Here is a 15,518-nt window from a genome sequence, read left to right as displayed (position 1 = left end):
TAAAATGCGGAGGGTTAGGGATATCTTTATAGTACTGTCAAAAAAAAAAAAACAGGTCTAACATAGACATGGTCAAACGTTCAATTGAGTTTAACAACAATACCATACAACAGTGTTTCTTAAGGTTCTTGGCTTACCATCCCTATGTACAAAGTGATTTCTACTGGGGATCCTCTAACACAGACCTGCATGGACGAAATGGTGACAAAGACAAACCAAAACCAAATAAGGATTTTTATTTCCCATTTACATGTTGTTGTATGGTTCTCTAACGGCTAGAAATAAAACTTAAATCATAAAAAAGCATGCATTAGAAAGATTAGAGACATGTCTGTTGCCAGTTCATAATAAATCATGTTTTTACCATCCCATTAATCATTTATGATGCACTGAAATCATCCCATGACCCCCAGGTATAGAGACTCTGCTGTACAGCCCAAAGATATTTTCTTGCGTCCTCTGACCTACCTTGAGAGGCCGAAAAGGACTTCGACAACAAACACTGAGCCATGACATTAATGGTGACCATGGGGAGTGAAAAAAGGTTCCTACAGTCTATTACACTTTGACAAACGATCAAAACAGTTTTACCTTTCACATATGTATATGTAATGCTACAACCGTGAAGGAAAACATATTTTTTTCTCCTCAATTTGTTTAATTTCCTCTTGTCTGATCTATTAATGATCATTTAAGTGATCCTTCTATGCCACATGACTATTGTCTGCATAGTACAACTCTGATCCTTTCACTCCTTAGGTACATTATGTAGGACGTCCGAGTAGAGTAGCGGTCAAATTTCGTTGCCTACAATAACTGGGGATCGCCAGTTCAAATCCCTGTCACCTTCAGCTTTGTCAGACACAATTGGTTGTGTCTGCGGGTGGGAAGCCGGACGTAGGTGTGTGTATCCTAGTCGCTGCACTAGCGCCTCCTCTGGTCGGTCAGAGGCGCCTGTTCGGGGGGAAGGGGGAACTGGGGGGAATAGCGTGATCCTCCGATGCGCTACATACCCCTGGTGAAACTCCACACTGTCAGGTGAAAAGAAGCAGCTGGCGACTCCACATGTATCGGAGGAGGTATGTGGTAGTCTGCAGCCCTCCCCGGATCAGCAGAGGGGGTGGAGCAGTGACCGGGGCGGCTCAGAGAGTGGGGTAATTGGCCAAAATGCAATTGGGGAGAAAAAAAAGGGGGGGGGGATACATCATATAAGGGCTGAAGGATAGATGGGCTAAAGCTATGTACCATAATCTTTAACTCATGCATAAATTTGAGGAGCTGCAAGTAGGTTGCATATAAGCCTCACAGTTTCCCTTCTCGGATAGTATCACAAAAATAGAAATTCGACACAAAAACAAGGTTTAAAAACAAAGAGACCCTCATCATGGCGGCAGCTAATCAATTTCATCCATTTTAGAATCGAATATGTGCCTGGCTATACTTTCCCCTACCTTTGCTTGAGTTAAATGTTTATTAGCCGAGCGGTTGAATAGGGAACAGTTAACAGGGGTTGAAGTAGGTGGAAACGCTCTGTAGGGAAATGATTCTCTATTGTATCAAGCACCGACATCTTCCCGATTACTGTAACTGGGCCTATTAGTCAAATTTATTCAACAGGTATAAACTTCAGAAATAAGGTCATTATAATAGTCTTAAAAGTACATTTTAATTGTGAGGAGCTTCTTAGGACACTCGGCGGGGGGGGGGGGGAAGAAAAACTAAAGACAATGTAAAAACCAAGATGATTAACAAAGTAGTACAACACATGTCAACAAAGTGTGCAACTAATAAAAACTGAGACTGAGTCCAAAACAGGATTAGAGGAAACTAGATCTACACAAAACATGGGTCTTAAAGGATTTTAGAAAGAGGGGCGTATATTTGGGTTACTGGTGTACAAATGTAGGGCAGCGCTCATTAGGGAGAGGTTGTTTGATGCAAAAAGGTCTTTTTATTGTCCATCATTAGTGAACATAAAAAAAACAGCAAACTTTTGGCTTTTGGCAAAGTGAGAACTGATGCAAATTCCAAGAACAACAAATTGCTTCTAGATTCAACTTGCAAAAAATGTTGACCCCGACCATGTCTTCAGGTGAAACTGCCTGCCCAATCTCAGAACCAGTTTCCAAGATGCTGCAAGTTTCCACAGTGTTTTCTCCCAGTGGCTCCTCAGCTAAATGCTGGTGTGGGCTGGGCATAACCCAGTTTGTGGGTTAGGCCCTCTTCATCCTCCTGTGTGCTCTGACAGCATCTATGTCCACATGTCAGCTGGAACTGGGTTGGGAGAAAGAACAAGTCCCTGACAGTACACAATAAAGCCTTTGGTTTCTGTGCATGCCATGCCACCCACTTCTCTTCTTCCTATGGTTACTAATACAGAGTGCGATTGTAATGACAGATTTGCTGGGCACGGACATCTTGGGAAGCGTCGATGGTCTACTGCAGAAGAATGCAGATTATACATAAAGTTCCTGTGTAGGCCAATACTCCTTAGATGGGTATGTCATATCCTGTAGTGTATGGCTGATTTATGCATGCGCCAGTGGCTGTATGCACATTAGGAAGCAGACAGCGATAGGAAAACCGTCTGCCTGCTATCAACCACTCTTCAAAAGTAAACAGGAAATGCTGTGACCCATCACGGTCTCTCCTTAACTGTATTTGAAGGCTTTTCTACTGCAGCCATTACAAAATAAGAATATGAAATATGGATCAAAAGGGACCAAAATGTTCCTAAATATTATTGAGTGCATTTTGAGAAAAATTGCTGGACGCTTGCAATTTGTCTAAATTCTCTTAATTTGACAATAATGACTCCTGGCCACGGTCTTATCGCGCTTGATAGGTTCAGCTTGTTAAAACAAAATGGTTAGCTTGCTTATTGCTTCCTGGTACTGAGCAAACAGTCTACATGCCATTAGCATATGCCAGTGGGTAGATTTTTTTTTTTTCCCCTAAGCCAAGCAAGTACATACTGTTTTAGCCTGGATGGACTCCACTGACCACGGCAGCAAAATACACAGGAAATAGAACCCCACACCCTTGCAGTATTACAGCCATGCTCTGCCCACAATTGAAGAACAATATTTCTTTTTATGGGAAATGTCAAATAAACAATGAGTTCCAGGAAACCGTGACGCAGAGCTGACATCTTCCTTACAGCACAAGAACGAAAGGTGCTGGCAAAGCATGTACGTTGCCTTTTCACTGCTGTAGCCACCACATCATTCAATTACCTCCTTGAACTGAGCTGACCCTCTATTGACTGGTTTTAGTGAGCCTAAATGCTACAGTAACTTCATAGCGCACCTAATCTCTTACGGGAAAGGATGCACCAAGCAAGGCGCAGTGAACCATAAAACAGCAAAGACGAGTGAGGGCTCTGGTGATTTATGATCATGTCAGCAAGGACTTACTGGGATGCAGGGTATGAGTAAGTGTGTGGGGATGCGCATGTGTAAAGATGAACACAAGGTTGAAATAAAGAGAAATGGTGTTACACTTTAACAGCATTCTGTGTCATGTGCTGTATAAGACATCTGTGACCTCACCCTCAGAATCTGTGCAAAAGTAAGAAAATGAGTCAAGCATACAAAAACGCTAGCACCGAGTAGCTAGCATACACATTCCAATTAACACCACACTCAGCCCCCTACGTAGATGTGACTCACTGCTTGCAGCCGTGCTGTAACCTTCAATTGGGTGCAAAATACGCTAATGGTTATTGTATAAGAGCCTGAGTACACATATGTGTGTGTGTCACTACTGAGGCAGTGGAGCAATGCAAAGTGGGGAGGGGCATTGCTGTGGCAGCACCTTGACCTTGTAGCAGAGAGAAGACCGCGTGTTGTAATCAGTGAATGAATGAAAGCTGCAGAATTCTTTCTCAGGCTCCTGAAGTCACGTGGTTTTAAAGCAGTCTTTAATCAATGCTGCACCAAGCAGCATGCAGGAAGATAAGCTTTCCTCCCAAGGCAGGCAGGCCATAACTCTTAAATAGCTTCTGGCAAATAGTATCCAGTGGAATAAGTGAATTAGATGCTGCAGTCCCTGACAGATTCATTCAGAAATGTGGGGTGAAATTCTCTGACTCCAAAGAGGTGCAAGGCCAGGGAAAAGAAATGAGATGACGCCAGCATAAAGTAGCAATATGACCGTCATTGGGGATGAAGATTTATTGGAATTTCCAGTAGTTACAAAACCTCAGTCCATAAAGCCTCCTTACAACTATTTTCATTGTGAATGAAATATAAAAAGAGCAACATTTGGATTGGCAGTATGCCGGTTAATTAAACTTTACAAAGACAGACTGCAAAAGCATGGCAATCAATTGAAAAAGAATACAAAAATGGAAGACTTGTGTTGGGATGTCATACCTTTACCTAATTCTTCCTTCCAGGTCTATATGTAGGTGAACTTTCTAAATTATAAAAGGGGACGATAAGCACCTTTGGAACGTGAGGCTGGGGGCGGGACTGTATATATTATTGACAATCCAGGGGCTTATGGGCAGATTAAAGCAATAGGGTAAAGCCAGGAAAGCTTCAGGGGCCAGAGAATTGGGCTGCAGCAGCCTTGACCCGACCTGGATGTGGCTCAGAACATGGTGAAACAGAACGCCTATCTGGAAATGCTGTTTTGTAATGTGTGAGGGCACAGCGAAAAGGGGGGCAGTAGGATAAGCCAAGTTTAGAAAATCTAAATGGGCACAGTACATTGTTCTGACTGTTGTCCCGACCCAAAACAGCTGCTGAGCGTGACCCATATAATAACAATAATAATAATAATGATAACAAAAACAGGAGGTGCAGAGAGCCCGAACCAGTTCATCAGGTTAAAGGAAACAGGATTAACAGACTACTCAGGATGTATGCTCCACAGTTCCCGAACAAATATTATTACCTTTGTTGAAACCCCTTCCTGCCAAACCAAAACGGTTTCAGGAACAAAAACAGAATGAGAATCACACCGTAAAGGGAATTTGATCTGACAATACTGGAGCTCTGGAATACGACATGAGAGCTGTAAATTTCACAGTGCAAACTGACACGCGATAGAGGAGAACACCTTGGCACCACGAGCAAAGTCAGGCACACTGTCCTGAATTGTGAACTTACATGAGGCGAGTGGGCATGATGTGTTATATTAAACAGTGAAAAATGTCCATTACCAAAGAGCCCTGCAAACTCTCACTCTATACATGTGATGAAGGTCTATATTTAATTAGGCTGGCCAAAACCATATTCACACACTGAATACCAGCTGCACTGCTGATAGCATGTCACGGGCCGAATGCTACAGCTATAGGGTGAGGACAAAATGAGGGGAACTAACAGGTGAAGCAAAGAAAATTGTGAAGAAGAGAAAAGAGAACAAAATGAACAGAGAAGAGTGAAGCATCAAGAAGTGGAGGACCACAGCTGTAGTGCACAGGCAGCAATTGCACCATTAGGAAACAGCAGTGCAGACAAACCAAGTTGTTCCCATCAGTATCTGCAGGTTATGGTTATGTCAACATAGATAGGCGCACGCCCCGACCCGCCATCTACAGTGCTTCCTGAGGAAAATTAATACCATGGCTGAAATAACAGCTGATGCATTATGGTATGTAGATAGTATACGCTTATGTTTCTGTTTGTTGTGCTTAAAAGGTAGCTGGTTTTTGTCACTGAAATGGGGCCTCGTGTCTTGTTTGAAGAAGCTTTTAGGTCAGCTTTTTACTAGCCGAATAGGCGCTGGACCATCTATTTGGCTGCACTGTGCAGACAGGTGTAAAGGCTCTGTCTTAGAAAATGTTGGTCATAGTTCAGCTAACACCACTTTTAGAAATGGTGGTCCACACAGTCTGAATCTTCCGCTTCCGGTGTGGGAATATGGTGGTGTGAATTCACGTTTGCAGCGGCCTCACCCAGTACCGGTGTGGGAAAATGGCGGTGCGAACTTACGTTTGTGGCGGCCTCACCCAGTACTGTCCATGCAGTGCCTTTGTCCATGTCTGCATCTAAGATTGTGTCTTCGTTTGATGGCTGGGAGAGCTGGCGCTGGATCGGCTGGGACAGCTTGGTCTGCTTCATCCCGTGGGCCCAGGGATCATGGCCCTGCCTGGAGCTGCACCCGAAAAGGACACACCGAGGGTGGTCTGACAGGACGCGGAAGCGAGGTAGGCTAAGCTAACTGCTCACCCATGCAGAGTGGCAGTTCCGATAACACCGAGGCAGTCTGGCGGCGACCTCGCCCAGCATTGAATGTGTTTTTGGTGTCATTGTGTGGAGTGTGGGGAGGTGTGTCGAAGACCTCTGGCTGGGAGAGCTGGCATTGGATCGGCTGGGGGATTCTGGTCTACTGCATCCAGTGGGCCCAGGGACCACAGCCCTGCCTGGAGCTGTACCCGAAAAGGAAACACCGAGGGTGGTCTGACAGGACGCTGAACCGGGGGGCAGGCTAAGCTAACTGTTAGCCCATGCAGACCAGCAGTTCCGACAGTCATCCTGGCATTCACTCTCTTGGACAGTGATTTTTTTTTTTTTTTTTTGGATATGTTGTATATATGTGCTTTTGTATTTTTTGTTGTTGTATTTTTGTTGTATTTTTTTTTGTAGTTTGGATGTGTTCTTGTAGTTTGGATATGTGTTTTTGTCTCTGTGTTGCACTGCTGTGGGCTGGGGAAAACGATATTTCATTTCATTTCATGTGCACAGGTATATGGAATGAAATGACAAGTGTTCTTGATTCTTGACTAGGAAACACAGACATTTTAAAAATCTAGCCCATACACCATCATGTGAAAGCTAAATCTATTAAATACTTATTATAATCTTGGCCACTCTGTTAGTACTTTCTTTAATTCTTTTGACTATTGTCAGTCTGCTTTGCCGCCCTTTCTTTCTTTTATAGCTAGAATAAGAATTGACTTTTTTGAACTTGGTAAAGAGGATTTGACTCAAAGAAAACCCGCCTTGTTGTTGATAATACCCAAAGGTGAGGCACATGTGAAACTGGCACAGCACATCCTGTTCCCTCTCTTGCAAGCATTATAACAGTAACAGGGGGGCCAACAGAGTTTTCCTTATGGATTAGCAGCACACCCATGTGTTTCTATGGAGAGGGCTAAACTAGGCTAGGCTTTGAGATGTTTAATCCTCTCTGTCTCTCTGGTGCTTGTCTTAATCTGGACCCAGGAAGATTTAGTGGTGGTGGTGTGTGTGTTTGTGTGTGTGCATGGGGGGGTGTCTTTTAATCTGAAACCAAATGGCAGGTAGCCTACATGCAGCAGTTCTTTCCTAATCCTTGGTCAGAGTGTTTATCCTTCTCCTGGCTGTTGAGGTCATTCTACATCAGCGTAATATGCTTTGCGACCACATTTCCCTTTGAATGTGAAACCATGGATGATCACCATGCTGTCTCTTTTTTGACTTTCCACTGTCCCTCCCCGAGGAAATGTGGATGAGGGGCTCTGAGAGCAGACTGCTACGATAACAGCTGCAGCAGCATCCACTACACTTCCTGTTATTGAGACAGGCTGGCAGACTCCAGCAGCGGCGGCTACCCAGGGTTGATATTAGAGAGCACATTGTTTCTCTGGTCTCTTCAACAATAACTTCCTCAAAATACATACAAGGTCATCTTATTGGAAAAATGAGCAGGGCTATTGAGGTCCTCAGTCATGTATGTGTACATGTTATCTCATTATTCATACAAGTTTAGTCAACTGAAGAGTGGTAGTGTTGTCAGTTAAAGTTACTGTGTCTTCAGAGTAACTGACAACGCTGATGGTACTGCAGGTGTGTGCATTTCACTGTGCTGCCCTCACCCTCTGAAAGTGACTTGCAATCCTAACCATTTTACAGTTTCATAAGTAATTTTCAGATTACAGTAGCACCATTTACTGGGTTTGCCTTAGATCCTCATAATGGTCTGGGTAAAGGCTAGTCTTTCTATTTGTGTTTAAAGGTTCATTTAGCCTAGATTTTGGGGTGGAGGAGTACATTTCAATCTCGAGAACAAATTAACAAAATGACACGCAATTAGGTTGCTACGATTAAAATGACAGGTTATATAACCTACAGGTTGGACCTACAACTGCCAAGCCGTAACGCGCAGCCAAATCTGCAATGAGTTATTGGATCCTCTTCAACACTAGAAACACAAGCCTTGTTAAAAGGGAGATTGAAGTCGTTACTTAAGAACAAAAACAACCGCAGGGCATCAGAGATCAAAGCTTGAAGCATCCATCAGCATGCTCCTCCTATCCACCCAAGGCAGGAGTGCTCGAAGCCTGAGGTGGGTTCACGGTATTTCAGCAAGTAGTAGTAGTAGTAGCGCTAGGCTAACACCTGTCAGTGAGTTGCAGGGCTCCTGGAGGTCTAGCTAAGAGTTACTGCATTTCATTTCATTTAAAGGGAAGGAGGAATGCGTTTAAAAAGGCAGTAACGGGGGAATTTAGCACCTTGGTTACTTCCCCTAAGAAGAGCAAGTGGGGATTTTCAAAGAAGGGACAGTTTCCAAACAGCAGGGTGAAATAGAAAGGGAACACCAAATTCCTCAAAACAAAATGTCAAACATAATCCTCCCCTCTCAGATGAAAAGGCAAAGCCCCATTTCCAAAGCTGCTCAAAGGGAGCTAACAATAAGAGTGAGAAAACTGAATAAAGCGTGAGAAAACTGAATAACCCAGAATACCAAAGTGTCTACATTACTTGCAAGTAGACTTCACCATGCCTAGAATTACCTACTTGATGTATACTGCATTACATACAAGCAAAAATAGCCCCAACAATATGACTGCAACAAGACAGCTGATTGCAAACAGAGGCTGTGACAGTTCCCTATAGATGTTATGGGGCGCAGGAACACCAGCGAGTCACGCCATCAACTGAAGGACATTAGCGGAAGTAAAAGAGTGAGATGTCTGTGAATGTGAATGTTCTCATTCATCCAGGTCATGGTTATCCAAAGGATAGCCATCTCTTAGCTCATCTATAGCTCTGACAACGACTCCAAGAGGACAAATTCTGAGTCTCATCAGCAGCCAGTCTAGTCAGAAAGGCACGAACTGAGGAAGCCTATTGGATGAGAGGCGAAACGTCTTCACGGATATATACCAAGTCCAGTTGCACTTGATTCAACTCCTTTGGATAAGAGTGAGAGATTTCACTCAAATTTCATAAAAGCCAGCAAATGTTGTGATGCACCACTACAACTGTTTTGCAGTAATTGCAGAGACAATATCTCCCCTTCAGCGAGTCCCCAAGGGAAAGGATTGCATGAATGCAAGAACACAATGAAACGTCCAATTCAGCCACTCATTAACATACTGGCCTCAACAGATTGTGGCTTCACAATCATCTGATGAAACCCAAGTTTTTATTTCAACCACAGAAACCCGGGTGAGGTGGGTCATCTCCACCTTACAACCTTGATGGGGCATCCGTACTATCATAAATATCACCTCCGTGTGTATCCCAAGGGTATAGAGCCAGCCCTCTATTTATAGCCATTGGTTTGTTTGCACAGTACTCAACTCCTCCTGTGCTAAGGATACCTAGCCTTCCCAAGTCTTTGTTACCTCAGTGGATTCTTATTCAGCACTGTTTCCTCCTCATCACCTATTCACTGAAATGTTGAAAGAATTTCACTGGCTTTCATAGTGCTGAATAATTATGGCTTAATCAATTAATCTGCATTGAGTGAAGTTTTCTTTGAGTTGGTAGACATGAGTCAAAAAATATCCAAAAGCCAATAAAAAGGACAAAACCCCCGACTGACTCCCATGGTTACAAGAGTTGGCATAACAATCAATAAAAATGATCTATATTTAAAATGTGCCTTAGAACAGTGGGGTTGCTTAGCTGAAACTACAGTTTGTAAATTTAGCATCATGCCATACGTACTTCATTTGATGTTCAACAACCATCCAGAGGTGAGGTAGAAAGTTGGTTCCTCGGTCAGTGTGGTGTATTCTTTTAATATCGCGCCGCATCTGTGCTACAACACAATTCAGACAGAGTTGCTGCAGCTACTGCAATGACAAAATATTCCTCATTTCCAAGCTGCTTTACCTACAGGATTGTTTGACTGACACGAAGTCTGACGAAATGCTTCATTAGTGATGTTCCATACTTATGTTGTAGCGTAACTGTTAGGATAATAATAGATGCTGGTGACCCATGTTACTATAGCTCAGCAAAGTATATAAACTCTAGCTTGGGAACCAGACGAATTCGTAAATGCTTATTAGTCTGGCAGCTCTCGGTTCATTTTCGATTTCCAAGGGGTGTTATCAACAGGCGCAGACCAAAATGCCTCTGGACGCAATTGGATAGACTGCCAACCAGTCAGAACAACGAAACATGTGATGTAGCATTTAAGCTTTTACCAAATCCTGCCGGAAGTAGGGCAAACATCTTTCTTATCAACAAAAGCTTTAAGCGCAGTTGTTTGTTATTCTTTTAGAGAAAATATACCATCTAATTTGTTTAACACTGTCGCAATAGCAGATTTAACAGACCATTCCACATCAGTGGCAGCCAACAGCGCTCCTCTGTACGTCAGCGTTATTTCCCCCCACCTCCACCCGCATTTCAAGAAGACCAGCCCCTACTGTGCCTCTGATTGACTAACCCTATCCCTAACCCCACCCTAACCCTAACCAACGGAGGCAACAAGTATGAGCCAATCAAAGAGTTCCCAGAATGTGAGTGGGGGAAAAAAATAAGGCTGTACATCATTGTATCAAACCCGCCCCATATTAGATAAACAGGTGTGATTGGCTCAACCCAGGCCAAGTCAGCTGGAAATCTGTTTGAATGGGAGGGTGGCCAGGCGTATATGCCAGAGCAAATGTAAAAAATGAGCTCACAGATCTGTCTGATTCCCAGGCTATATAAACTCCCCATCCTCCCCAGGTTTCTCAACCCTACTGTTGCAATGACGGCACTGCAGCCAGAGACACCAGAGCGGGGCTGAATGAATGTTTTTCCACAAGCTGGCTGCTACAGCATTTAGCCAAACAGTCATCACTGGCAATTGTCTCCTCCACTGTCCACCAGCACTGAAGCCGGGATTGACAGGTGATTTTAGCGAGGCATGGGAGAGGCAGACTAGCGTAAATCAACTGAGATTAGAGATTATGGGAGACAGATGAAAGGGCAGAGAGACCGCAGTATGGACTGGGAAGCGTTTGGAGAGAGAAAGTGCAAGACAAGAAAAGATAACTTTAAGAAAGGAAAGAAGGCATGCAAAACCATTGTCTCCACACCCAATATGGGTACCTGTATCCTAAACAGTGAAGTGAAAGCATACAGTGAGACCAGCGCTCACTAAAAACCAGGCCAATCTCTGAATTTTTAACACAGCAAATGTACTACCAGCACCGGCTAAGCAGTGGAACCTCTGTTTGACATAACAGCCTTGTCATAGTATATGCGGAGGCTGAGCGCATAAACATAGGGCATAGTGCACCCACAGCTCGCTGAGCAATGCGCAGGTCTACTGACCAGAGAGAGGATTAAACTAGATACACGCTAGATGGAGTGGAAATCATTTGCGTATCCTAGATAGAATTGCAGAGTGTGTGTACGAGAGTGTGTGCATGTGCACGTGTGTGTGGTGGTGGTGCGGGGGTTGTGGTTACATAGGCTGTTCAGTCAAAACTTACCGTATTTCCCGGACTAGAAATCACTGTTTTTTTACTTGTCCGGCTGGTCCTGCGACTTATATTCCACCGCGACTTACACAACGTAATTTTGTCGGACGAATACACTGCATTTCAACTAAGGCCTCTAGATGGCACCGTTAAATCTTTTGACTCAATTGAAAATATTGTACCGCCACGCCACAAATGCAACTTATACACTGAAGCAACTTGTGGTCTTGGAAATACGGTATAGTGACCAGTTTATTACTAGGACTCGGTAGTGATCACATTAACACTATAAGCAACTAGGGGTGGGGGTGGGGTAGCGGAAATCGATTCAGGTGTTGACCAGATGACAGACTTGACCACTGCTGCATCCTTTTCTGGTAAACTCAGAAAGGTTTGATTCATCTTTTGTTTGTTCTTGACAATCAGAAGCTAATCACACATTCTCATCGATCCGTGTTCCAGCCATCACTAAAGTAGATTTGTTTACAGGCCTTCAAATCAGCTGTCTTTAACGACCTTTCAGCAACGGTTATGTTCACCATTTTGACTTGAGCACATGTAAGGTGTGTGAGTCTCAATAACACCTTGTGAAACTGACCTCGGAAGAGCCCACTTAGCACTATTACATAACCTCTTTTTTTTTTAAACACAAGTAAAATTCACATGCAGTGGATGTCTAGTTGGCTGCACAAGAGCAGGGATACTTACGGCCATCACCAGCTCAAACGGATGCTTGTACACCCTCACGGGTGACTGGTACTTCTGCACCATGGCGGAGATTAAGACGGCACCAACAACCTGAGCAGAAAAAAAAATGAATAAAAAGAGCAATGGAAAAAAGATCACTAGAAAAGAGTTTGTATAATTTTAATCCCAGGATTTGATACGAGTGAAAAAAGGTTGTGTTCCACAGCTGCATTAGATTTGGTTCTGGCCTTGTCACAACAAACAAACTCTGTGCACAGAAACACAAAAACAAGCTGTCTGACCAAAATAACAGCTTCAGTGCTATGGCTAGTACCTCTGCAGAAGTGGATATGACATGTAATTAGGAAAAGGTGTGTTTGGGCTGTCTGGTTGGATGCTTCTGGGCACTGCTACAGTGTGTGTTTGCAGTTGTGTCTGCAGTAGTGTTTGCATGCATCTGCGCATGTGTGTGTTGGCCAGAAGCCATGGGCACTAGGGAGCTGTCTGTGGTGATAGACTGCTGGAAGGAACTCTTCTTTGCTGGGGCCGAGGCTCCATATCTGTTTCAGTGCACAACGGATGCAGCACTTCCTGCTCATTTGTCAACAACTTTCAAAGACTACACTACCGCTACAATGGAATGTTGCTGCTTAAAAAAAAGAGGGATACAGCTAAGCCTTGCTAGCTACAAACTCAAAAGGAATGATATTGGGACAAACCTACATAAGAAAACAGACCTTGGTAACAGTTAAAGCAGAACATACAGACACCAGAGTAGAAATGTCACTGAAGCCAGAGCATGAAGAATTGACAAATGACAAGGTTTAGCCATTGTACTGTACAACGTGTTCTTCACATGCTGGAACTTTCTGGCAGAGGCCAGAAAGGACCTCTGTATGAATGACTACACAGGGACAACAGCGGGAATGTTCTACTGGTTGACAAGGTAACAGGTTACGTTTATGCCCCCCAAAGATATCTGTAATGCTTGAGAACTAAGCCAAAAGATAACAACACAATTGTTTGGTGAGATATGTCTCGACCATTTCAGATTACGGTCCAAGACAAAACATAAGACGTGGTGTTGTGTTTTGGCTGGAACATCATGTACTGTGTTTTCGCCCAGCGTGCTGCCACATGTCTTTATGCAACTCCTGCTGGTTCAAGTTTGCCGCAGCTGAGCTGTCAGGGCCACTGCTCTAATAAGGAGGGGTGTAAGCTGTTACAACAGTACTCACTGAGGGATCGGGACTGGCAGACTAATAATAACCAGATAAGAGGGGGGTCAGGGGAAAAAAGACAAACAGCAATACTCTCTACACTAACAAAAAAAACTAGTTGTTGCATTGCACTATTACCGTCATGTTCCGGGAGTCTGTGTGCAACTTCGGTAGTGGATCAAATCGGGATAGGTGGGAGATCAGTTAAGATAATTGAAAGGAGACAGAATATGGGCTCACACATGGACAAACGCACCCCCATAGCATACATCTGCACTTGGTTGGCATGAAATGATAGGGTTAATTGCCCCTGCACATGTGCCGCTAGGTAGACGGCCAGTCGGACGAGGTCCGGTTATTCCCGGCACTTCGTTAGCCGGCTGCATAGCAGCTAGCACCGAGTTTCCCCAAACGACAGCTCTTAAAGACAAGCCATAAAGTAGCCCCACAAGCTAACGTTAATGTTGGGAGTTCAAACAGAGAGGCAGCACATACATACCGGTACGATATCAGCTAGAGACGGGGGGGGGGGGGGGAGACGATTCTTCCTCTCCTTATCTTCTGAAAGAGCAAACCGAGGGAACTCTTGCCATTCCTACCTAAGCCTTGGCTTTCACCCCGCACTCGGCAGCCGGGCGGTGGACGAACTAGCTTTGTTGTGCTAGCGTTAGCTTGCCATTGAAGAACGAGCGAGCGGACCAGGCGCTCCTCACCAGCGGTAACGGCTCCGCGTACAGCCGAGCCCCTGCGGTGGCTCTCCAAATACACCGTTTACTCCGGACTATTTCTCGAGGGAGCTAAGCGACGGCCGTTAAAGTAGAAGAGTATCTCCCGGAGCTGCCGTCCCTCTCTCTCTCTCTCTGTCAGTCATCTCATAGTGGCGCCTGAGCTCCTCCCACTCACGGACTCTCCGCCGGGTTTTCTTTCGCCGGCGTTCATAAAAAAAAAATTCCACTTGCCTGCCTCCTCTCGGCACGCGCGCACGCGCACGCACACAGGCATGGTTCAGTACTTGTCGATGGGCCAAACCAAAAAGGTCATTATGAAACAACAACAACAAAAAAAAGGTGGTCGCCAAACAACAACAGAGAAGTGTTTTGATTTTTGTCCGTGGTGGCACCGTGAACTGATCCGCGGTTTTGGATTACGCAACCAGCTCGACGGTTATTAAGACTGATTGGTTGTATTAGACGTCCCAACCAGCCGGTTGAAGGACTACAGATGTGCCCACAGCTGCCCACGTGGTCTCTCTCTCTCTCTCTCTCTCTGTCTCTCTGTCTCTCTCTCTGTCTCTATGGCTGGACGGTCAGTTATGATTCACTGTACGTATGACTCATAAAAACCTACACGTGAACTGGCCGGCCGGTGCTTAGTGATGATTCATTCTCAAAACGTAGAACTTTTTTTTTTTTTACAGAGCTTTATCAATGCAGGTTTTACGCAGGCTGAATTATCAGGCTCGAGAAAGTGAACGATTCAGTCCCCCGTCACACAATGAGGACAATGGGACACTTCCACGGTGGTCCTTACTTACCTAACGTTGGTGTACCCTTGGACAAAGCCGAATCCCCAGTGGGTCGGAGCTGTGTGTGTGTGTGTGTGTGTGTGTGTGTGTGTGGGCCCATTTCCAATTTACAACTTCAAATTTTCTTCAACCTATGAATAAAACTGCCATTTGTAAAATTGTGGGAAAAAAAATGTCTTTTTGAAAAGAAAGCCACTTTTTTTGTCATTGTACAGTTACAATGAATGTGTCCTCTGCATTTAACCCATCCTATTGTATAGCAGCAGTGGGCAGCTGCAGCGCCCAGGGACCAACTCCAGCGCTTCTTTCCACTGCCTTGCTCATGGGCAGAGGCAGGAGTATTAACCCTAATGTGCATGTCTTTCTGATGGTGGGGGGGGGGGACTGCAGCACCCGGCCGAAACCGACTCAGACACGGCAAGAACATGCAAACTCCACACAG

The 15,518-nt window shown here is 44.5% G+C and overlaps 1 protein-coding gene across 1 annotated transcript in view; it reads right to left on the bottom strand.

The window, feature by feature from the left end:
- si:dkey-237i9.1 (SEC14-like protein 1) overlaps positions 1 to 14,570 on the bottom strand; it is a 54,726-nt gene extending 40,156 nt beyond the window's left edge. Inside the window, exons 1-2 of the mRNA XM_056280007.1 lie at positions 14,051 to 14,570; positions 12,353 to 12,442 (exon numbers count right to left, since the gene is read on the bottom strand). Of these exons, the coding sequence (XP_056135982.1) occupies positions 12,353 to 12,415 (63 nt within the window). The 5' untranslated portion in view covers positions 12,416 to 12,442; positions 14,051 to 14,570. The remainder of the gene's footprint in view (positions 1 to 12,352; positions 12,443 to 14,050) is intronic.
- Positions 14,571 to 15,518: the final 948 nt, after the last annotated feature.

The sequence above is a fragment of the Lampris incognitus genome, chromosome 5 (genome assembly GCF_029633865.1).
Source record: "Lampris incognitus isolate fLamInc1 chromosome 5, fLamInc1.hap2, whole genome shotgun sequence".
NCBI classification, from domain to species: Eukaryota; Metazoa; Chordata; class Actinopteri; order Lampriformes; family Lampridae; genus Lampris; species Lampris incognitus.
This window is presented reverse-complemented; position numbering and strand designations above follow the sequence as displayed.